The 25,810-nt window shown below is 31.3% G+C and overlaps 3 protein-coding genes across 4 annotated transcripts; 1 reads left to right on the forward strand and 2 right to left on the reverse strand.

Annotated features, from left to right (window-relative positions):
• Positions 1–5,430: 5,430 nt before the first annotated feature.
• LOC142553141 (3-hydroxyisobutyryl-CoA hydrolase 1-like) lies at positions 5,431–11,801 on the reverse strand. Its single transcript, XM_075663164.1, has 14 exons — positions 11,641–11,801; positions 11,362–11,442; positions 10,971–11,039; positions 10,301–10,364; positions 9,869–9,948; positions 9,659–9,742; positions 9,150–9,234; positions 8,000–8,085; positions 7,754–7,875; positions 7,097–7,157; positions 6,903–6,998; positions 6,148–6,249; positions 6,028–6,069; positions 5,431–5,903 (listed from the first exon to the last, which is right to left on the reverse strand). Exons 2-14 carry the CDS (start codon positions 11,362–11,364, stop codon positions 5,766–5,768), a joined length of 1,032 nt encoding a protein of 343 aa, XP_075519279.1. The 5' UTR covers positions 11,365–11,442; positions 11,641–11,801; the 3' UTR covers positions 5,431–5,765.
• Positions 11,802–11,845: 44 nt separating this feature from the next.
• LOC142553142 (uric acid degradation bifunctional protein TTL-like) lies at positions 11,846–14,784 on the forward strand. Of its 2 annotated transcripts, none has more exons than XM_075663165.1 (6): positions 11,846–12,134; positions 12,235–12,326; positions 12,674–12,731; positions 12,996–13,097; positions 13,620–13,776; positions 14,092–14,784. In XM_075663165.1, exons 1-6 carry the CDS (start codon positions 11,991–11,993, stop codon positions 14,550–14,552), a joined length of 1,014 nt encoding a protein of 337 aa, XP_075519280.1. In that variant the 5' UTR covers positions 11,846–11,990; the 3' UTR covers positions 14,553–14,784. The 2 variants fall into 2 exon arrangements, with proteins under 2 accessions (XP_075519280.1, XP_075519281.1); XM_075663166.1 differs by having other exon boundaries at positions 14,095–14,784.
• A 9,267-nt stretch (positions 14,785–24,051) lies between these two features.
• LOC142553145 (AT-hook motif nuclear-localized protein 23-like) lies at positions 24,052–25,343 on the reverse strand. Its single transcript, XM_075663168.1, has 2 exons — positions 25,268–25,343; positions 24,052–25,130 (listed from the first exon to the last, which is right to left on the reverse strand). The coding sequence occupies exon 2, from the start codon at positions 25,125–25,127 to the stop codon at positions 24,303–24,305; it is 825 nt and encodes a 274-aa protein (XP_075519283.1). The 5' UTR covers positions 25,128–25,130; positions 25,268–25,343; the 3' UTR covers positions 24,052–24,302.
• Positions 25,344–25,810: the final 467 nt, after the last annotated feature.

Below are 25,810 nucleotides of genomic sequence, written 5' to 3' on the forward strand. Positions count from 1 at the left end.
AATTTCTTCAAACATCGTGATATTTGTAATATCATTTTTATATATTTAGTATCAATATTATCAACATATAACTATAATTTTAATACATTTTAAACAATTATTTCTCAATCAGTGTGAGAAAAACTTGAAAATCTTTTCAAATGACTATATCTTAGAACTGTGTCATTGTTTAATTTGACGCAATTCAGGAAAGTCATTTCGTTCTTCATTTTTTAGAAGATTTGGAACAATGATTGCGTGCATCATATCCTGAGGATGATATAGTTTCAATCTCATAAATAAAACAAATTTTATTCTATCGAGTTTACATTTTGTTTTATAATATTTTTTATATTGTAGGACCGAGCGCTTGCCGTTGTACCAAAAAATTATAGCTAGTAGTAATGGTGCAACTCAAATCTTTTAAACCGCACAGCAGCTCAAGCACCACGGTTCGATCGCTCTACCAAGCAGGGACAATTATTGCACCCAACAATCTCCCTCCCAATAATTGCATTCCTTACAATCAATGGAAATCGAACCCGTGACCTTTGCTCTGATACCAATTGCAAGCGCTTTACCAAAAGCTATAGCTGGTGGTAATGGTGCAACTCAAATCTTTTAAACTGCACAGCAGCTCAAGCATCACGGTTCAATCGCTCTACCAAGTAGGGACAATTATTGCACCCAACATATTCATGGAACGACATACAAAATAATTATTATATTTTAAAAATCTTGAGAAGGATACGAATAACGTAATTAAGATATGTATATGAGATATAATTCAAATATATATATCAAAGTATTTGTCTTATTCAATGTTTCATCTAATAATACAATTGTTTAGATTTAATGAGCATCTTATAATAGACAATTAATTTTGATGAAATATTGTATAATTCAATTTGAATTTCACTATTCGGCTAAGTGAATTTATTTGGCGAGTATTTCTCTATGTCACCATCATATATCTCATGAATTAGTTTGTTAGCCACTTTAACTAAAATAATAGACAAAAACAACCTCTTACCACCTCGAAATCTATCGAGATAATATTGGAAGAAATAAAGTGCAACCGGCTCAATGTTCCAATATACTAAAAATGCACAAAATTGATCTATTGTGTCAACAAAGTTTTAGAATTGTTCTCGTACCATTAAAAATAGAATGAGAATTATACACATTTTTTCATGTATTTCTTTTTCTGAATGAAGACTTTTTTCTTTTTGTTTATTCTTTGAGAAATATTGATATATTATATGGCATCAATATGTTGCAAACCATGAAGTAACAACATAATCACTATATAACCCTTAAAGATTTACACATACAATTTTCTAATTTCTTCTTCATTGTGCTGCGTTCAAATTTAAGTATGAATCATTTTTAATCTTAATATTTTGCTTTAAATACGCCTTCAAATATATATGTATATGTTTTCTGTCACTTAGTCAGACATAATTTCAAATATCTAAAAAATGTGTTTGAATTATATCATACAGAAATATGGACATAATAATACGCAACATTATTTTTTTTAACATGCTTTTTTCATCCATTATGTTTGTCATAAATTTTCTGTTCAAAATTTGATTCATTTATTAACTACATGTATGAAGAACCAATAAATTAATTAATTCACAGAAATCATATGTTACCCTCTTCGTAGAACATAAGACCCAAAATATGTGACTTTTATTGGTGTACTCTCATACATATTTTCATATAAACAAACAAGACAAATAATAGAATATCAGAATAATCAATTGGCGCCAACAATACTAAACAAAATGAATTTAAAAAATTCATGACACAAACAACCTCCATAAAAAAATGATAACTCAAAGTTCAAAAATAATTTATTTAGTACAATAACAAAGAAATTGAAGTATATATGAGCAACAAAAAGCATAAATCACTCTCAAATTAAATACTAACTCATATTATTCAAAAAATTTATAAATTTTTAAATATTTTTTTCAAATAGAGAGAAAGCGCCTTATTAATATCATGGTTTCATAAATATTTAACTTTTTAAAAAAACACACAAAAGAAAAATGGTGCCTCAAAATCAACATGAAAAATCCTTTAATAAAACCTTGAGAATTAAAAATATAATATGAAGTCACACAATTTTCCCTAAATCAAAGAAAAATATTAGACCGTTGAAAAAATATATCTGACAACGACAAAACATATGCTAACTTGTGATGCAATTAAAATTTAGAATCATGCATAATCATTTAATTATAACAAAATCATATGACAAAAAAATACTCGATATTATCTCTTTTAACAATTTATCCATGTTGTCGTCCACCAGAGAGCTCATAGATCCATTAATTTTTTTAGTCCACCTATTAATTTCACAATAAATAATACTACAAAAATAATATAATCAAACACATAAAAACTCAAATTCAAATACCTTCAATCAATTTAAATAAAAAAATTTTAATAGGGAATATAATAATGTTGTAAAAATTTTGAATACTGATTTATAGACAGAAGTATGGAAATACATTTGTCCCAATAAATAAAAAAATATTATCTCTTTATATTCTGATATATAAGCTAAAAATGATCAAGAAACATCTCACCGTTTTTAATATTTTCTAAGTCGTTTCAAACTAAGTAATCTAAGCAAACTGAAAACATGCATTATATGTTTAAGAATTAATAAAATATCTCATGGAAAAAAATAAAAAATAATCATTATTGTGGGATATATGGTTTTGTTTTATATTTTCTTTCGGTGAACAAAAAAATCACATAAGGAATCCAAATACAACATGATCAATACAAACGACATATAACACCAAAACATGTAATGTTGTGTTATAAACCCATCTCATTGCAAGAACACAAAATGATCAAATGGAGCATATTATTTAGTAATATTTATTTAGCAGCATATATAAAAAAATTGACTAAATAGCTTAAAAACACTGTTTGGAATAACTTACATACAAACATTTCTCTCAATCATATATCTCTATTGACTACATAAAGAGTTTGAAAATATCTTTATTCTAAATGGAAGAAAAAAGTTTTATATAACCTTAATATTTATTAATAATGTATTTTTATTCAACTCGACTCATATTCCTCCATCTGCCCATTATTACCTATCATCAATACGGTAGATATTTTTCATGAATTTGATCGAAATGTATAAATTTCGTAATTAAAATTAAATTTAAAAGTAAATTAAAACAATAATTAGTTTGATTGAGTTAAGTACACTATTAATGATATTATAAAACTAACATAAAAATGCCTTAAATAACATCGTGAACATAACAAATTGTTAAAAAAAAATTGGTAAAATGGTAAGGTTACAAATGAAAATCATATATTTAATAGATAATATTTATTTAACATCATATATCGAAAATTGACTAAATAGCTTAAATGTTTATATTGAAATCACCTATATTCAAATATTTTCTCTCAATCACATATATTTGTTGATACATAAGTAGTCTTAAAATATCCCTATTGTAAATGGGAAGAAGATGTTTTATATGACCTCAATATTTTTTAATTATTTAATTTTTTTCAATGTCACTCATCTCCATTCGTCTTCCTATTATTACGTTAATGTTCGTAATATTAATAATTTTTTAATGTAAAACATTATGAGAGTGATTTTCTATTAATTTGATGTCATTGTATAAATTAAAGTAATTAAATTTAAATTTAAAAATAAAAGTAAAATTAAAATAATAAATAGTTTGATTGAGTTAAATGCTTTATTAATAATCATATTAAACTAACAGAGAAAATAACTTAAAGAACATCATGATCATTATACAAATTATAAAACAAAAAAATGATAAAATAGTAAGTTTACAAAGTAAAATCAAAATAATAATTAATTTGATTGAATTAAGTACACTATTAATTATCAAATTAATCTAATATGAAAAATGACAATAAACAAAACGGTAAAATAGTAAGTTTACAAATAAAATTCACATATTTATAATAATAAAATAAAATAAAATAGATGTTAGTAATAAATATATAACGTTATGATAAATTTATAAGTAAAATCAAAATAATAATTAATTTGATTGAGTTAAGTACAATATTAATTATCATATTAAACTAACATAAAAAATGACTTAAAGAACTCCATGAACATGACAAAATATAAAACAAATGAAAGGGTAAAAAAGAAAACTCACAAATGAAAGTTAAGTACACTATTAATTAACATATTAAACTAACATAGCTTAAAAACCAAATGAACATAACAAATTATAAAATAAATAAAAAGATAAAAGTGTAAGCTCACAATTCAAACTCATATATTTATAATAGTAGTAGATAGATAGTAGATATTAGGTGAATGTTTTTTTTGAGTGGTTGATTAATAACAGAGACAAATATTGAAAACTTTGATCCAGATCGAGAAATCTTGCAATTAAAAATGTTTACAGATAATGTACAAACACTAGTAATTATACTCTCTCTATGAAAATCTTTCAAATTTGTGTTCGTCATTCTGAAGAAAAACGGTCCATACGGCTTTGTTCATGGCTAGGACGATGCAGGTATCCAACTAGGTCTTGGCTGGATGGGTAGTGTCAGATTAAAATTAATGTTCATCTGTATTTTTTTTATAAAAAAATTAAAGAATTTTATTTCTTCTAAAAATATATATTTTTAATATCATAGATAATATGGTTGAGCCAAAATTTTTGATATGGTCCCGACAAAAACCATAGACCAATTTATGTTTTACTATATTAATATTAATAGAAAAAAAACTGGTGGTGGAATAGATGTTTGCATGTCGGCTGAATCCACAAATTTAGTTAAAATGCAAACATTTAAATGCCTTGGTACTAATATTTATTTTTAGAGTTGTCAAACCGGTTGACCCTGCTCAGCACACCTTGTCGGCCGGACCACCAATCTTTCGGACTGAAAAATCTCAATAAACCTTGCCCGTTGCAGGATAGACGGGCCAAAATACAAAAAAAAAAAAAAAATTTATTTAAAAATATGAAAACAAAGTCAATTGAGATTTCAAACAAAAATATTACCAACATTACATAAATGTCACAATCAAACAAATCTGTAACATCTCAATGCTACTGTTTATATTTTGAGTAAAAAAACCACTTATCCAAACAATATGAATAATATAAAGACAAACTTAGTTATAAAAAGGAAAAAATATTAAACAATAAAAAAGAATCAAATACTAGTCTTAAATGTAAGTATATTGAATCTTGATGCAACAATTAACAAAAATTTAATGTTTAATTAGAAATTTTAATTTTTTAAGAAACTGGCTGGCCAAGCCGACTCGCCTCAACACGCAACCCAAACAAAGCGTCTATTTTTTTCTATGATCAACCCGATGAACCTAACCTGTTTCGACAATTTTACTAATAATTGGACAGGAAGAGAGATTTTATGATAACCAATGAATAAAATTTAATGAAATTTTTTATTTCAGGGAACAAGGAACCACGTACCCATGTTATCCACCCAATTCTTGAAAATCACTACGCACACACCAATAATAAAATCCTCCAGAAATTTCACTGCAACATTTGTGCACAAATTTATTAATGTAATTGGACTAGTTGTCGACAGTATAAATTTTTTTAAAGAAACAACACTCATCTATCAATAAAATCATCTGTATAAGTGCAGATACCACAAAAGTTGGCAATGGCTTTTTCCATTTATTGTCCATAATCTAAACTAAAAGTTCCAATGCCTTCTTCTTAGGTAGGTGTGGCACCATTGCGATTAACATTTCAAAGTTTGGCAATGGCATGTGCAGTTAAATTTGATCTTACAGGGAGCTCTAAATCTTCCCAGTCATCCTTGTCTAGCCTGGAGAAGTATCGATCCACCATTTCCTCGCTCACGTCCTCTATCTTGGCAGGATTCCACTGCAAAATCAGATCGAGAGAAAGAAGAAAAGAATATCTCAGTAAACAGCAGAAAGTTCACATCCATTTTTATTTGTCATGTGTTTATATATATAAAGACGAGGATGGGGAAGTAACAATGTACCTTAGGATTTCTATCCTTGTCCAGTAGCATAGCTCTGCAACCCTGAATTTGGAGAATATTTTATTTTTTGTCAAAAGGCAACATACATAGAGGAAAAGGAGGAGTTAGTTTTTATTGTACCTCGACAAAGTCTTTACTAATTTCTCCCCGCACGACATGACAAACCATTCTGAATTCTCGGATAAGGCATTTACCCACGCCTTGGAGTCGCCCTTCTCTAATCTTGAAGAGAATTGCCAATGAAACAGGTAAAAATATCAGGCCTTTGAATATCGTAACTCCTATCCTCCAAAGTTTTTTCCATGGTCAAATTCTTCTACTTTCATGGATTTGAGTGTTATGTCTGAGTCGGTAGTATGCTATCAATAATATTGAGCTCTTCACAAATATTTTACTATGACAAGCCTCAGGCCTCACCAGAAAACAACAAAAGATATTCGAAAGGCAAAAACTTAAGTCCATATAACTTCAAGCGGGTACAAAAAAATCTCAGCTGAATCACCTTACGAAGAAAATTTACAAAGATTTATAGTGAATTAATGAAGGTAATCACGAGCAGTTTCTGAAGCATAAAAAGTATTTCTATAGGTCATTTATGATGGCTTTCCGTGTAACAGATATCAAACCAGTCTGAAAAACATGGAGAATTCAAGATCTAAGTCTGCATAAAACAAACTTATTCTGAGAAACGCTTTGTGAAGCATCCAAAATTTGCTAATATATTGTTATTTTTCTTTAAACATTTTTTTAAAAGAGTCATCAGGCAACTGCTTGAAGACTCAAGATCAAGGTTCTAAAGATGTTCAAAAGTGTTAAATTTTGAACATGGGGTGCGACTAAGGCATAGTAGAATCAACATGCACACCGATCCCTACCGATCTGAGAGAAATTTTAAGGCTTGTTGGAGAAGCTTTCCTCAATGTCTGAATTGTGGAAGTGATCCACTCATCCTTCTCATTATTTTCTATCTCCTAGAAAAGTGAAAGTAAATAAGGGTCCGAAACTGACAAAAATCAATGTTTCCATGGCAAGGGGCACAAAATAAATCTGATATCTCATGTCAACTTACAAGGCAACCTATAATGTCCTCAATTGTTCTTCGGGAAAAGCACTTATTGATGATGTTCAACCTGCAGATGTAAAAAAAGATGAAGAAGAGTGGCTTAGCCAAATGCAAAATTTCTAAGATGTTTAGCATACAATAGATAAAGATCCTTAACAAAAATGTAAAAAGGGTAAGTAAGAGTAACATAAAGTATCAAGTCAATAACTCTTGAGGAAAACTTCATCCAATGATGTTTACATAGGCAGGGATAACTTTTAAGCACTCAAAAAATAAAAACAACAGAGTCAGTATTTACATGTTACGACTCACGAGCATAAACTAGAGAAACAGTAAAGTTAAGCAACGACCAAAAGACGTGTCGCAGACTACAAATGGAAAATGGAAAATGGAAAAAAAATGTACAAGCATCAATTTCCATTACATCCACAAACTTGCGTCTTCTAGGTAGTGTTACACATGAAGGAAACTTTTAGTTGAGGGTAAAGCACATAATGGTAACAACTTGTTCAAGTCCCACACCATCAATAAATAACAATATAGCAGACTAACAAGTCGCTGTTAAATGATTACGTTATTCTTGAGTTGAATCTTTAGGAAGCGGGGTTAACTTCTCCAGTCCAAAAAACATATCCCAGCACTAAAGACTTCAAACACTATTACCTGTAGTAAACACTATTCTTTTTCAATTGTGGTACATGCGAAAATTGACTGATAGTAGAAGAGATGACAGCTGGATCACTAGAATCTGCTTTACACAGAGCTTCTTCTAACAATGATAATCTCTGTCCAATAATAAAAGATAAATCAAAATAATGACGATTTTGTGCAACATATGAAAGGCATACTTGGAATTGGTTGAATTAGCATAAATGATAGCGCAACTAAATGCTGGAGATGTGATTATACCTCTGATGGGACAAAGTGAGTTGCTAGACCACAAGCGAGCATCTCAGCACCATCCAACCTTGCACCTGTCAGACCAACATATTCTCCTGGCAAAAAGGGAACGCTACATTATATGAAACAAACAAAGATTCTGTTTTCCCAAGTTAAATAAACAACACAAGCATTACATTAGGACTACTAATATCACAAAAAACAGAATAAAAAAATATATTGTTCAAGCTGACGTCCAGAAATATGCACAACAACTAGATACGTAAATATGCACACAAAAACAATAATAATTCTTCCAAGTTCTTGAATATATGTACATTATTGATGAAACATATCTGCCCAGGAATAGAAACGGAGCACTTCATGAGTTTCTCCAACTTATGAACATCAAACCTAACATGCAAAATGAACATCATAGAACTAACGATATTTAATAAGAAGTCCTTGGGGCTTAATAAATTTTAGAAAATTGTTAAAAGTGTCTACTCTACTTTAGTTGGCATTTATGAGAATACTTAAAAACTCTTTGTCAGGGAATTCCCCAAGAAGTCATTAAGTGATGGTAATAGCAGTTAACATATATACTTAACACAAGTGTGACAAATATTACATGGACTCACATTCAGATGTTGGTTGTTCATACAAGTCTAGGAGACCAACTAGATCAATTTTGGGGTATGAGGGAAGTTTGATATAGGTGTACAAGGGTTGAGCTGAAACTCTCCAAAAATTGACTAATATTGAAAAAATCCAACTTCCATGTCATGTATAGCTTAAGAGTAATTTCGTCCTAAGCAAGTGTAATTTGAAAAAATGCAGGTGCTGCCACACAAGAAATTGTTGTGTTATAAGTCATGTTCTATATTTCGTTTATTTGTGGAACAAAGCACATTTTCTTTGATCCAACTTTTCGATTTCTAAAATCTGCCGTTTTAGGCAAGTTAATGTAGCTTCTCATTTAGCAAAGCAGTTGATGTTGAATACCAAATCACATGATGATACTTTCTATGCCAAAATCGGGAGGCAAAGAAAATCTGACAGTAGGTAGAAGGTAAGCCACATCTACTTTGATAATATTCTCCACATGTGGATGAAAGATATGGTGTATCTACCTCAAAACAAGGCATCTGAAAAAGCAAAGGGGCATAACAGAATTTACCGAAGAAACCAGGGATTCTTGACAAATAGTAAGAGGAGCCTACGTCAGGGAAGAGTCCCAATGCGGTTTCAGGCATGGAAAAAAGCTGCAAGAAGGTTAATACATAAATGATAATGTTCAGCAACAGAAATGATAAATTTGATAACGAGGGAATATAGCTATAAAACATTATCATACAACACACTATTCCATCAGGGCACATGCCTGAATTTGTGTTGTAAACAAATATAAAGACAAATGAAAAAATAAAAGCTAAAAGCAATCTGCCATACACAATGCTACTAATACGTAATAAAGAATATAACAGGAAAGGTTGAACCTTGAAGGAAATTCATTATTTAAATCTGAAGACTAGCGTTTAAATAGATTTCAGAAAATTTAAATATTAAACCAACAATTAGCCTATTTCTTAGTCAAAAAGACAAAACATAAAGTGCCAACATGGGCGGTTGTAAATTATCGAGATAAAACATGAAATCCGTGAAATCATGAAAAGAATAGGCAAATACCGAGTTCTCTGTAGCGACACGAAATCTACCATGTACAGAAGCACCTGCTCCTCCTCCCATGACAATACCATTGAGAATTGAAACCTTCAAATACATTTGCAAAATAAACAATAAGGACTACTGAAATGACAGTTGCAAGCATCTTAATATCCACAAATAATTTAACTAAATTTTTTTAAAAGACTGGAAATCTTTTTCTACCGTCAGCACCTGGGGTTTACTGTATGTCGCCATCACATAATTCAAAGTAAATTCCTTTCTGAAATAACTGGCACCAGACCTCCAATTACCTGATGCTCACATAAATATTAAGAGTCAACAACCATATAATTGGATCCTAACATACTGCTAAGTAGAGTGCTGACAGGTGAGTTCAACAAACCAGAAATGGCTAATCAAAATAAAAGGAATTCAATAAACACTATCAGGAAATAAAAGCTTGTGGATTAATTCGCCCATTAACTCAAATGCAGACTCAACATATATCCAGAGCCAAGTTTAATCACTACAAAAATTAGATTTTTCTTGCACTCCATTGTACTAGAAAACCTCAAATTGAGTGATTGCAACCTGAGGTCATAGTTGATTGAACTCAAGGATTTGGTTCCTCGTTTCTAACAATTAATTGATTAAAGTCTGTACCTTGAGTGATATCACGAACAACTGCTGCAACATCACCTCCCGCACAAAATGCTCTCCCTTTGCCCTTTTATTAAATATTACAGAAAAGCACAGGTGAAACATAAATAACTCGAAGAATATGTTGTTTGTTCCGGCCTATTTATTACTGCCACTCTAGGGTTCAACATTTGTCTGATTGTATGTCATAGTCACAAGGTGCAAAAATAATCTTGTTCCAAATTTCTTGTCTGTAGAAGTTAACAAAATTAAGACCAGCCAAAATGGATGCTCACATAAGACAATATCTACCCCTTCTTAAATGGTCATGCATAAACCTACAAAAAAATAAGGCACCACTAGATTATAAGGCACCACTAGATTGAACATACTGAGATTCAATTTGACATAGGAGAAAAGACCTGATTTTCAGATTTACTAAAAATCAAAGTGAAGTGAACTTTTATAGGAAAGAGAACCAATTGTAAAAGATAATGAACGCTAGTATCTGCCTTCAGACAAGCAGAAAACCAATGGAGGTACCACAAGCTTCTGATACAAGCATAGGAAGCTGGAAGCGCCAAACCTATGGAGCCCATATGTGTAAATACCTCTGATTTCACCAGGCTCAAAACTGATAGCCATATAGGCAGAAACCAATGGAGTAGAATCTGAATAGCTGATCGATAATTACCTTTAAGATTAATAATTTAACAGTGGAATCTTCCCTGCAAGCGATAAAAAGCTCCAACAAACGGGACACCTGGATTGAGAAGAAGAAAACGTTACTTGAAAAAGATTGAACATATTAAGAACAAAGACAATGCTGGCTGGTGCATATATTCCTCAAGTTACAGAACGCGATCAATCCCAACAAGTTTACAATTTGATTAGTTGAATGTAAAATAACAGCATAAGAAGAAAACACAAACATCAGAAACATAAGGCTCCCGAAATACCGAATATGATATTCCAAAATTTGAATAAAAAAGAAGAGCAGATTCTTCAAAATCGTTTCAATTTCCGAAACACTTAAAAATTACACAGAGCAGATAATGAGCATATAATTACCGCTTATGTCATACCATTTCAAAGGAAAGTGCATTGAGTTGCTTCGGTCTGTTCAGTGTGAAAATTCTCACAGAAAACTTCTCTTACACCAAAACCTGCCGAAAAAATCATGAGTAAAAATATTGCCGCAATATTTCAAAAATAAAAAAATAAAGAATGAAACTGAAACAACATAAGACTTCGAATATAAATAGAAAATTCAAGCTAAATAGACAAAAGCAGATAACAATATAACCAGGAAATTATCAATAATGCTTCAAAAAAATCAAGCAAGATAAGTTAATTATAAGAACCTGATCAGTTTCTCCGTTGGTTGAATAGATTGAAGCCATGGAGTTCTTGAACCTCTCTGCTTTGATTTGCGTGAGCAAGTAATGGGAAGGCCAAAACAAGATGAAATTGCTACAAAAACGAATATTTAAGCTACTGCCACGCCAATGTACAACTTAACTAGCTAAAAGTACAAAGGATTATTAGCATAAGGTTTTGTCTCTGTCTTAAAAATATTCATTAAATCCCATAAAATCCCCTCGATAACAAACTGTACTGAATCACACCGGAGTCTAACTCAGTCAAATCTCAATCTCTCCGCTCGAACACATAGTGAATCATCCCCATATGGGTTCTCGAAACCTTGGGAAAAATGGAATCTTCAGTAGTTTTGGGTGAGAAAGAATGGTTCGCATGCTGTGGAAGCGTAAAATTTGCCAAAGAAATGGCGGCTGCCGGGCCCTTTTCTGGTTATCTAGAATCCGTCGGTGATGCCAGTGATATATGGTTCAATAAAGTCTCTTTCTTTAACACCCTATCTGTTTTTTTATCATGTGATAGTGTTTGAAAGTGTAGTACTGTTGATTTTGATATAATGGGAATTATGTTTCGATTAGGTGGATGTAAATGGATGGCTAGAAGCTTTTTCTGCACATCCTCAGATTGGTGAAAGCCCATCGAAGACCCACAAAAGTCCCACCAGCGCTCAGTTCAGTTACTTTCTCTCTCTTTGTTCAGAACTTTATGTTTCTGTGACGAGTTATTACCATCTAGGGATGTTAAAGAATCGGTAGCTGGACGATGTTCATTAGTGCAGCAGTGGATTCTTGTTTGTGCGATAGAGTTAGAAAACTATAGTTGTTTTATCATTCAAAGTTTAAACCGTGCCATTCTTTATAGCAGTGATGGTTTGTTTCGTTGTCTCCGATGGTAGTGTGGAATACGGAGTCATTTTATAAGCAGTGAATTCTTATATGATTTAATTAGGCGTTTTAATTTGTCTCAATACGACACAACAATCAAAAGTTCTGTCACGATAACCAATTACCATCACAGGTGGAGCAAGGGAGAGCAGTCGACTGCTTTAGCTACTGCCACTGACTCTACCTTACAGGTATATGCAAGTTGATGATTCAGCTTGTCATTTTCCATCTGAGATCAGCATGTTTTTGTAAAGCCAAAATTAAGGTTATTATTTTAAATGTAGAACATAATGCTCCATGACAACCCTTTTATGAAAATGCTGGAAGTCTGATTTTTGGATTAACTTCCATGTTCAAATGTTGAAAAAGTTTGTGTTTACATTTGATGATAGTTATTTGCATGTATGCTTGTTTTATAATCAAATGGCCCACACTTTTTTTACTTTATTTTGTAGGAGCTATATGAGTGGAATGCTCGCTATCGGCAGAAGTTTGGGTTTGTGTTTTTGATATTTGCATCTGGAAGAAGTTCCCCGGAGATACTGGCAGAGATGAAGGTGTTCTTTGCACTGCTGAATGCTCTTCCTTGTAGTTTCCTTTCTGAACATATAGACTGCACTTATATGTATTCTGTTATAAACCCAACCCCTGTTTAGAAACCTCTTTGCAACTGTTTTTATTGCTATCTTTGCAGTCCAACGATCTATTCTTTAAAAAACAGTGCTGTACAACAATCTTGGGCCTTTTTTCTGTGATTTAAAGTTGGTGAATGAATATATGATTTTTTGTTTTGGAGGTTATGATAAAATGACTAAATTGACACATTAGGAAACAATTTGAGTGAAACTACAATAGAGTGCTTCAGATGAAATGCCAATGCCCTGCATTTACTATTCTGTTACTGAAAATGGTGGATCCAAATGGATGTTTTGGGATTCAAAGGCCATACTTTTGTCTGTGCATGTCAGTTTCTGGAGACGAGTTAATGGGTCTGTACTCGAGTCTTGGAACCGTTCTGTTAAAGACTGCCTCAGAGGATAAGATAATGGGCTAGTTATTTATGAATACTCTTTTTGCAGAGACGATATCAGAACAGACCAATAATCGAACTCGAGCTTGCAGCCAAGGAACAAATGAAGATAACAGAACTACGTCTTTCTAAGCTATTTTCAGCTAATGCAACTACTGCTTCCACAACCAACACCCAGTATGCTTCGGATGTGACAAATGCTAGAGGTTTCATGATCAGTTTCTGTTTGTTCATGTTCTAATGTATTCCCATGTTTTTGAGCATACGGACCTATAAAATTTTGAAGAAATTAAGTTGTTTTCTATGCAAGTGCGCAAAACTAATAAAAGTGTTTCATGCAACAGGGGTCCCGTGGTGGAATGTTCTTCGAACTTCCCTTGTAAAGCCATTCTAAGGATTTTATTTGTCAAAATTAAAAAGCATTCTGAAATTATGGTTTTAATTTTCAGGGTCATAGCTGTGAGAATCTCCTAGATAATGATCTTTTGTAGCATTATATGACAATCTCTGTTAAACTGTAGAAGATCGAGAGAGCCATATCAGTGGACATTTCGTTGCTGTAAAGGAAACTCCTGCTGAGAAATCTACTGAAAAATTTACAAGGACACGCCCACCTATCACAACCCATGTTCTTGATATAGCTCGTGGTTCTCCAGCTGCTGGTATTGAAGTCCTTCTCGAGACATGGGGCGACAATCAATCCCGACCATTATTTGGTCAAATGGATTCAAGTCATAATTGGATGCTCCAAGGTTCTTCAACTACAGATAAAGATGGAAGAAGCGGTCAGCTGATGAAAATGGTGGATGTCTTGAGCCCTGGCATATACCGGATCAGTTTCACTACTGGGAGATATAATCCGACAGGCTTCTTCCCATACGTCTCTATTGTCTTTGAAGTCAGGGATTCGCAAAAGTTGGAGCATTTTCATGTCCCGCTGTTGCTTTCTCCATTTTCATTCAGCACTTACCGTGGGAGCTAGCTGCCTCCTGTTGCCTGCAAATGAATCTGCCTACTGTTGCCTGCAAATGAATCTTAAATGGCGAAGAATTGTCGCTCTCTTTTTGCACCTGCAGCTAATCTCATTATGCGAAGGATGTAGGAATAATTTCCGTCCAGGATGAAACCGTGCGACTAATATTTGTAAATTTTCAGTAATTCTTTTTTATATAAAAAATTTATTATTACCTGTAATAAATGAGATTATATGCGCTGATGAGTTATTCCCCTACTCTGTTTTTATTGGTACATGTAAATTTCATAGATCAAAATAGTTTAAATATATACAAAATACTTCGAGCATACACGGGCTCTATAATTAATAACAAAACTTTTTAAGAAAAAGAGCACTATGTAAACCTGGGCAATACAATCAAAATCAAAAGACTATCGACGGTAAGTCAGTGCCTATCCCCTGAGTACAACTAAGCGGAGAAGTCCGAAAATACAAGCAGAGGCAACTGTAAACAAACACTTTGATCATTAAAAATATCTAATTCGAGTTGGGACAGAGTCTTCTAAAAAATCAAGCATTTACTAGCCTTCCAAATATACTATATCATGCAAGAAAAAACCCAGTGCGTGGCCATAACGATCGGGGACGAAAGGCTGTAAGCACACTTGAATCACTTCAGTGCAGCACTGAAGGTAGTCATGGAGTAGCGAATATGAAACCATGCATTCACGAATTTCGAACCAGAGGCGAGAAGAGAAGGAACATCCAAATAGCAAGTGGTCCAACGTTTCCTGATGATAAACCACACAAAGAACATATAGCTTTTATCATTGTGAAGATTTATTTATTTATTTATTTTTGTGTGTGTGATGGTGAGTGGTGACTATGGATATTTTGAAAACTTTTGGTTTGGAACATTGTATTAAAAAATGTGGTCTATTTTTTATTTTTATTTTTATTTTTTTGTAAAAAAAGAAGATAATCTATAATTTTCATTAGTTCTGGGGATTAAAAAGACTTTCTTAAAGACATCACCGAACATTATCTATACTTTTTTTATTTTTTTAACGAAAACACACACATATATACAATCAAAATATGGTGTTTTTAATTAATAGTGAAAGATGATATTTTCGTTATTCGTTTTATCTCATTAATCTTCATTGATTAAAAAAAGAAGAAGAAGAAGGAATTGAAATAGGTTAACCTACCATTTGAAACAGATTTCCACAATTGGAAAAATGCATAATATTGGACGAGAATTAATTCAGGGCTACACCCTTGTCATATCAGGATCTATTTATGTGAATTAAGGTATTTGAGATTTTTATCCCTGAGATTGGTGATAATTATCATGAAATCAGAGAATGTAATATTTTTTAATGGAGTTCTGTCTTACAAAATTGATCCGTGAGATTGTTTCACAAGAATTTTTGTGTTGATATATATCTATTACTATTATTATTTATATTATTAAATTTGACGCATGAATAGTAAATTTTTGCTCTCTCATGCATACAAATTTTTTTCCCAAAATACCATTTCTCCACAAATATGATTATTTTTAAATATAAAAAAAATAATAAATTAGTGATTAAAAAAATATATAATTAGAAATGCAAACATTAACTTAAGATAAAAATTATTTAAATATTATTATATTTCATACAAAAATTTAATATATAAATATAAACTATATTTTAGATAAATTTAAATTTATGTGTACATCGTGCACAAAGATATAAAAATCGTAATAAATTAGTCGTGATTAAAAATTTAGATTGAAATTAAAAATCAAACATTAACATTAGATAATATTATTAAGTTGAGACATGAATAACAACAAATTTTGGTTTCTCATATCCTACTAATTTTTTTTAAAAATATCATTTCTCCACAAATACCATTTTTAATATAAAAATCATAATATAGTGATTTAAAAAATACTAAATTAGAAATGCAAAAATTAACTTTAGATAAAAATTACTTTAATATCATTTTATTTCATATAAAATTTATTATATATAAATATAAAACTATATTTTAGATTAAAAAAATTTTTAATTTACGTGTACACAACGTGCGCAAAAATATAAAAATCATAATAAATTAGTGATTAAAAAATACATACTAAACTAGAATTGAAAAAATTAACTTTAATTTAGATAAAATTACTTTAATATCTTTATATTTCATATAAAATGCATCATATATAAATATAAAACTATATTTTAAATTTAAAAATATTAATCTATGTGCACACATTGTGCACAAATATGTAAAAATCATAGTAAATTAGTGATTAAAAAAATCACACTGAATTGGAAATTCAAACATGAATTAACTTTAGATTATATTATTAAGTTAAGACATTAATAATAATTACTTTTGATATCTTATGTCATGCCAATATTTTTCCCAAATAACTTTCTCCAATGCCATTATTTTTTAAATATAAAAATAATAATAAATTAGTGATAAAAGAATACATACTAAATTAGAAATGCAAACGTTAACTATAAATAAAAATTACTCTAATATCCTTATATCTCATATAAAAATTATTATCTATAAATATACAGCTATATTTAAGATAAAAATTAAATTTATTTGCACACATGGTGCACAGAGATATAAGAATCATAATAAATTAGTGATTAAAAAAACTCATACTAAATTTGAAATTCAAACAATAATTTTAAATTATATTATAAAATTGAGGCATAAATAGTAACTACTTTTGGTCTCTCATGTCTACCATTTTTCCCAAAAATACACTTTTCTCCACAAATAACATTATTTTTAAAATATAAAAATCATAAAAAATTAATGATTAAAAAAAGCATACTAATTTGAAAATGCAAACATTAACTTTAGATAAAAATTACATTAATATAATTATATATACAAATTTATTATACATAAATATTAAACTATATTTTAAATAAAAATTTAATTTAATTACCTGCACACATTATGCGCAAATATATAAAAATCATAATAAATTATTGATTAAAAAACATAATATATTGGAAATTCAAACACTAAGTTATATTATTAAAGTTGAAACATGATAGCAAATACTTTTGGTTTCTCTGTCATACCAATTTTTCCCTAAATACCATTACGGAAAAAATCATAATATTTCGAAAATCATAGTAGATATCATTTATACATAAATACCATTATTATTAAAATATAAAAATCATAATAAATTGATGATTAAAAATATACATACTAAATTAGAAATGCAAATATCAACTTTGGGAAAATTATTTTTATATCATTATATTTCGTCAAAAAATTTATGATATATAAGTATAAAACAATATTTTAGATAAAATTAAATTTTAATTTACGTGCACACATCGTGCGTAAAATATTAAAATCATAATAAATTAATTTTTTCGATGTCCGGCAAATTCTTGAAACGCTGGATCACTATCTGCGCCAACTCACGCAAGCGACGGCCACACCACCGGAGGTTCGAAGGGGCTGTATATAACCGCACAAGCCTCGACGCCACAGAGGGTGTTGATCTCGCTCACTAGCTTTCTTGATCAATCCCTTCTTTCTTTTCTTGAACGAGGCCTTCCTTTCTGCTTCGTTGTCAATGTAGCTAGGCTAGGGCAATCTTCTTTCTTGCCATTTCTTAATATATATATAAAAATAATTCTAATCTTTCTTCCTCTGTAGGATGTATTTTTTAGGAGAGGGGATGGGTATATATAGAAAAATTCTTTTGTCAATTAGGGTTTGTAAAATTGCACGATCCAGCGGTTTAATTTATTCCAAATCACAATTATATGATCTTTACCGTTCGTTTATATGAAACTACAAAAGATATTTATTCGTGTGCGCCGCCATATCTATATTGTGTATAAACAATGAAGGGTGACGTCCATAGTCGCAAAATTTAGATGTCCTATTTTGTGCCTTCTAACTAGATAAAAGATTGATCATTTTTTCATTTTTCATCTTGTTTTCGCTCAATTCACGATTTTAGTCTATTAACTTGCAACTTTTCACATTTTTTGTTTTTTTACCATAATAACACTAGAAAATACTGACTTAGTACCGAAAATACTGACATTAATGAACCAAGAAATGTTAATATATACGGTGTCACATCAGCATCCCGGTGAAAAAAGACTAGAAATGAGAAAATTGTAAGTTACTGGACTAAAATCGTGAATTGGAACAATAAGATCATGATAAAAATGGAATATGTCCAAGTTTCATGACCAAAATTAATGTTATTTTTTCCTTTAACAAAATTGCATAAATAAACATAATTACACTTTATATAATAATTGAACATATCCTAAATTAAATTTTAACTTAAAATTTAATACGATTGACCATTGGAATATTAAAAGGTAATGAAATTTGAGTAATTAAATCTCTGTAATTTGAATTTGATAATACCATTCTTTATTTGTTCATACTGATTATAAACAATACGAGTTAGTTTGTTGTCGTTCGAATACATTTTTTTGGGGAAACAATTCCAATAATGTGTGTGACTTTATCAATAGCATATATTGCAATTTGCAATCTTAATTAAATTAATCACTTTTGGCACCTTTGATATCTGAAAATCCCTCCATGTGAATGTTGAACTATCTAGATCTTTTCATTAATAATGTAAGAAAACACTTTTTACTTGTAATATATTATGATAATGTGAAATATAATATAGATTTACTTTTATGATATATATTACAACATCCTATACTAAAAAATCTCAATTTATTACAATTTATCAGATGTTCGATTCTCATTGATTACAATGAATCTAATTATCGAGAGGGGATTGATGGGGTCCAATAAGTGCGCTTGATGAGAATAATTAAAACGTGATACTTAGAATGTACATTTTTAAATGTTTGAGTTGCACTGTTACCATCAACAATTTTCGGTAAAATGACAATCGTTCGGCCTTATTTATACTATCTACTCGTCTCTTTGGATATGAGGTTTATATTATTTATCGAACACGTAAGGCTAAAAATAGCACCAAACAAAAAGAATGCAAACTAAGAAAGATTACTTTGGAGAACACCTCCATAAATCACAATGATTTGATTAATTCAATCAAATCCGTTACGGCGACCAAGTCCTCATTGTAATGAAATGAGGGTTTTCTATAAATACATAGATGCACACACGGAAATTTAGACGAAATATGACACAAGTTCGAATCATTATAGTTGGTAAAAGAAGCTTTAAGTTTCTGATTAAATAGCAAGGAATCAAATAATCATCCCCCAACCAATTCCACCTATATCAGGTAAAGAAAATTTGCAATGTATAGCTCAGGTCCTGTACAAATATGCTAGTTTAAGAGATGTGACAAGAAAATTCTATAAATAAAATGTTAAAAATATGAAAATATATGAATGGTGAAAATTCTAGCTAGTATTAAAAAATCACTCGTACCTTCTGAAAACATGACATGGATGGATCGATCTTAGTGAAGAAACAGAATTAAGTTGTGTATATTAGTAATAAATGATGTTCATGTATTACTTAGTTCGTTATATGGAAAAACTTGTATAAAGTTGCACAAATCTCATCCACAAAAAACAATTCAAATAAAAGGGAATGTGCTCGATCCTGGAGCAGTAGAATTCACCGATGGCCCTTCACCATCACCACCGCGGCCGCCACCTGGACTCATCATTGACGGGACACCACCACAACCACCACCAACTTTCTCAAGGGCCTTCATCCTCGACTCGATCTCCTCCAGTGTCTCATGAATGACTAGAGCCCATCTCCCTCGCATCCTGAGGATCGAAATCTTTCATGCTAGCCTTTCCCTCTATCACCATGTACATGAAAATCTCCAGTTCCTTGCGCTTATTTTCCTTCTTCAGGCGGCGCAGCCTCTCCTCCGCTTTCCTGATCTCGTGTCTAGTGAAGCTCTCCTGATTCACCATTCTTTTGGTTTTTTCGATGTCCGGCAAATTCTTGAAACGCTGGATCACTGTCCGCGCCACCTCATGCGACGGCCACACCACCGGAGGTTCGAAGGAGCTGTATATAACCGCGCAAGCCTCGACGCCACAGAGGATATTGATCTCGCTGATTTTTTTGATTAAGCCCTTCTTTCTTTTCTTGAACGAGGCCTTCCTTTCTGCTTCGTTGTCAATGTAGGCTATGGTGACCTTCTTTCTTCGTCATTTCTTAATATATATGAATAAACTCTAATCTTTCTTTTGTGGGGATGTATTTTTTAGGAGAGGGGGATGGGTATAAATAGAAAAATTATTGTACCAATTAGGGTTTGTAAAAACCAACGATCCTACGGTTTGAATTATTCCAAATAACAATTATATGATCTTTACTGTTCGTTTATATGAAACCGCAAACTCTATTTATGTGTGCGTGCGCGACGCGCCGCCATATCTATATTGTATATAAACAATGAATGGCGACGCCCATAGTCGTAAAAAATGTGGGTGTCCTATTATCTCCTCTAATAATAATGGATAAAAACATTGATTAGTTCATTCGCAAAGTATATAATAAAACCGAAACTTAAAAATAATATTTTATAAAGGGACAACGATATTTTTGGTACGACAAAAACTTGTGTGACACGGTCTCAGGGATCGTATTTTATGATACTGATATCTTATTCGGGTCATCCATGAAAAATGTTATTTCTAATGCTAAGAGTATTACTTTTTATTGTGAATATCGATAGAGTTGACCTGTTTCATAGATAAAAATTCGTGAGACTGTCTCACAAAAGACCTAGTCTTTTGGTACTACTACTTACACATTTTTCATTCTGTTATTAGTCTATTTACGATTACATTATGTTAACTTGTATTTTTTTTGCACATTTAGGTACCGTTTGGTTCATGGTATGAGATATATAGTATGGAGATAAGTAATATTTTGTAATAATAAAATAAATAGAAAATGATAGTTAATATAGTGTTTGATTTAATTGATTTGATTGATTAAATTTGTGATAATATGATATTACCATTTTGTCATTGTTGAAAATATTAATAGAATATTAATAATATTATTTATTTAGGGTAATATCGTAATTTTATATTATTGATTTGATTGATGTTAGATAAATTATTACGAATTTGATTGATAGTGAAATAAATAATTAATAATTTGATTGATCGAGATAAATAATACTTGTACAAAACCAAGTGATATGATAGGACTATTTATATTAGTACTTACAAGTACTTGAACCAAACAGTACCTGATAGTATTTCTACCGAAATGCTGATAAGGTGCCGAAAAATGCTCCCATGCACCAAAAATGCTAACTTGGTACCGAAAATGATGATGTGTAGAACCGATAAATGACGACGGTTCGATTATACATCAATACTCCGGTGAAAAATGACTATAAATGAGAAAAAAATACAACTTGGTGGGCTAAAATTATGAATTAAATGATTACATAAAAAAATGAATGAGTTATATGACCAACAATTTTTTTTCCCTAATAAAAAGGTGCCGACATAATTACACTTTATATAATAATTGAACATGCTTAAAATAAATTTTATGTTAAATTTTAGTGTAATTGATCAATGAATATTACTACGTAATGAAATTTAAGTGTAAATATATATAATTGTTCATAATGATTATAAACAATGTGAGTTAGTTTGTTGTCGAATTTGTTTTCTTTGGGAAATATTTTTTTTAAAAAAATGGCTCAAATATTTTATTTTCTATTTCCAGTTCTTTTGGTTTGGTAAGAATTAAACTGTACTTGCACTAGATATCGATGTTGTTGCAAGGACATTAATCATTTCAATTTGTTTCAAATCGCATTCAAATATTTTGTAACTATTTCAAAAAATTGATATATGGTTGCTGCGCGGCAAAATAATTAAATAATCAAATTTCTTTATATAATAAGGTAAATATATTTGAACACACACACATATATCAATCTGATCAACATAATTGAATATTGATGCATACAAATACATGACATATACATACATTATTATTATAATATATATTTAACTATCCAGTAGAACTACCTTTAAAAAAAATATATTTTTTCACAAATAATATACTATTCAAATCATTCACAACTCCAAAACTAGAAAGTATTGACAATATTTTATTACCACATTTTTCATGTGTTAACAATCAATTCACCTTTTGACTATATATGATTTTTCCTTATTGGTTTGGTCCATTATCCAATCCTTCATTTTATAAACTCGAACAAAACGACAATAACTATTTAATTATAAAAAAAATTATTCTAAAGAAATATCATTTAGACAATCAACTTATTGAACATATGTAATGCGTGTGACTTTATCCATAACATTTACTACAATTTTCAATCTTAAATTGCTATATATCTGAAATCCCTCCATATATGTGAATGTTGAAGTATCTAGATCATCTTGTCATAACTAAAGTGTATGAAAACACTTTTTACTTCTAATATATTACGATAATGTGAAATATAATATAGATTTACTTTTATGATATATATTACAATACCCTTTACTAAAAATCTCAATCTATTACCGTTTTTTGTTTCCCAAACGTACGGTAGCATGCGTAATTTGCTTGTTCTTCCAGCATTATTTGCGATATACAACCCCATCCCAAAGCCCTGCATACTCGTAGTGTTTCCAAAAAGGAGAATATAGGTGTCGTCTACTCATCTCTTTGGATAAGGAGTTCATATTATTTAATGAACATGTATAGCTAAAAATATATAGCACTAAGCAAAAAGGACGCAAACTGAGAAAGATTACTTTGAGGAGAACACCTCCATGAATCACAATGATTTGATTCGTTCAATAATTTTTGGAATCGTCCAGATCAGTTACGACGACGAAGTCCTTATTGTATTGATAAGGATCGTAAATTTTGAGGAGCATATCATATGACACAAGTTTGAATCATTATAGTTGGCAAAGAAGCTTGAACTTGTTCATGAAGTACTATAAAGGAATCCAAATACTTATCCCCCCAAACATTTAATGTGAATTAAAGAAATTTTCGTGTATAGCTCAGATATATTCTATACATATCTACTAGTTTAAGAGATGGGTTGTGACAAGAAAATTATATGAATAAAATGTTGAAAATATATAGATGGTGAAAATCCTAGCTAGTATTAAAAAATCACTATTACCTTGTACACGACTCGCTTGACAAAAACATAACATGGCTCGAGATGTAAAAATAGGATTAATTTGACATGATGGTGTACATATTACTTGCTTGCAATAGAACATTTAATTGAATTTTGGGTCCACTCTGAACAAAAATCCAACAGAACTAGGAGTAAGAATCTCATTATCAAATTGAACAAAAAAGATGCATAAATATTTTTTGAAATATTAATAAGTTGCTCAACTTTAATAAAAGATAAATTATTTTGTCTAATAATCATCAAAATTTATAAGTTTTGTATGCATATATTGTTGCTTTGAATATTTGGAACTCGGAAGAAAATGATTTATATGTAGCGTACAGGTTTCTGGCAATAGATAATATATATCTCACAAGCATTGAACAAGTTGCATTAAAGAAATGATCATACAAATATAGGATAACCCTCAAAATATTATTCCTAATCTCAGCATATGTTTCACAAAACGAGAAAAAGAAATAGGATAATTTTGTTTATCACACAATTCACGAAATTAAAGGCAGAAATGATAATAGTAAACTAGATATACAAGGCGGAGGAACATTAAGATTATGATGACTTAGCAGTTGATAATTCTCTGACCTTAGTCCATCAGCCTAATATGGCTGCCGGCCGCCGGAGTTTGATGCCCATGCACCATCCATTGGGAGCTGACCGTTGAGTGGTAGATTGAATAATGGAAGCCCCATCGACGAAGGATCCGGAAACTGGATCCCTCCACTTCCACCACCGGAGATAGGGTGAGAAGGAGGTGGAGTCTGCAACTGGAGTGCTTCCTCTTCCTCCAAAGGCAGCCTTTCGTACGCCACGTTGGTGAATGACGCTGCTATGATAATAACAGGGCCCGATGCAATCAAAGCTCCCACAACATTCCCTCCCACCACCTGTCCCTGCCCGCCGGCGAGATATATGGTCAAGCTAGTGGCGCCTGGTGGTGCAGGCGGCGGAAGAAAGGACCCTGACAAGGACAAAATCTCGAACCTACCGTGGAGGGTGACCACGCTGCCTGCCGCTGCAGGCTGCCGTAGGCTGACGTTGTTGACAGTTCCTGTTCCGCTCAGTATGCAAACCCCTCTCTGCCGCTTCCTTGCGTAGGTCGACACCACCTCAAACACGTCGCATCCGCCGCTCACCTCCAGTATATGAGCTCGCAGAGTATTTGCGCTTTCACGCGTTATTATCACCGGCGGTTTTGGCCTGTTTTTCGATCCAGGAGGACGCCCTCTTGGCCTACGAGCCGCCGCATCACCGGGGCTGTTGTTAGAGTTGACTAAATCCAAACCCTGATGAGAATTATCCATGTTTTCATCTGAAAAAAGACTGCGGTTCGATTCATCTTCAGATCTTTGAAGATGGCCAAGGTCTGGCCTGTGGAGCTGAGAAACAAAGTGAGAAGCTGAACCTAAATCCAAACCAGCCATATACTACAACAAAGATACAACAGGAAATTAACTATGAAAAATAATAATTTTCAGCAAAAATAAAATAAAATAAGACAGTATTAAAAAGGACTGAAATTTTTTATCCCGAAATAAATAAATCAAAGCACGATAGTTCAAACCCTAGAGCGAATAGAAAACAAGGAGATTCGAGTTGGGAGAAATTAAAGGAGAGGTTGGGGGTGGAGTGCAAAGAGAGAAGAGACCTTTGTACCAAAATATAAAGTAAACTAATTTAATAATAAATAAAATAAGAGCATATTCAAAGATGAAAATGAAGTTTATCAATTAAAATCAGACTGCGTCCATATTTGCGGATTTAGATCATCTACTGTGTTGAAAAGACATCATTTGGTGCTGTGCATTTTTTATACGAGATGATCACGTGATCATCTTATGGACATCACATCATATAGGATAATTTAAAAAGTTGTCAAATTAAATGACATGTGATCATCTCGTGTAAAAAATACACAGCACTTAATACTGTATTTTCAACACAGCAGAGGATCCAAATCCCATATTTGTTGTGGAAGAAAAATGCACATGTGAATACTGAAGATCCAATTATCGATCGTCATTGATTCGAAAAACAAGTTGAATCTATGTTTGATCTCACATAAAAAAAAAAAAAAATCGGATCTACCATGAAGATGATGAACTCA

Source organism: Primulina tabacum, chromosome 8 (assembly GCF_025594145.1).
Source record: "Primulina tabacum isolate GXHZ01 chromosome 8, ASM2559414v2, whole genome shotgun sequence".
Taxonomy (NCBI): Eukaryota; Viridiplantae; Streptophyta; class Magnoliopsida; order Lamiales; family Gesneriaceae; genus Primulina; species Primulina tabacum.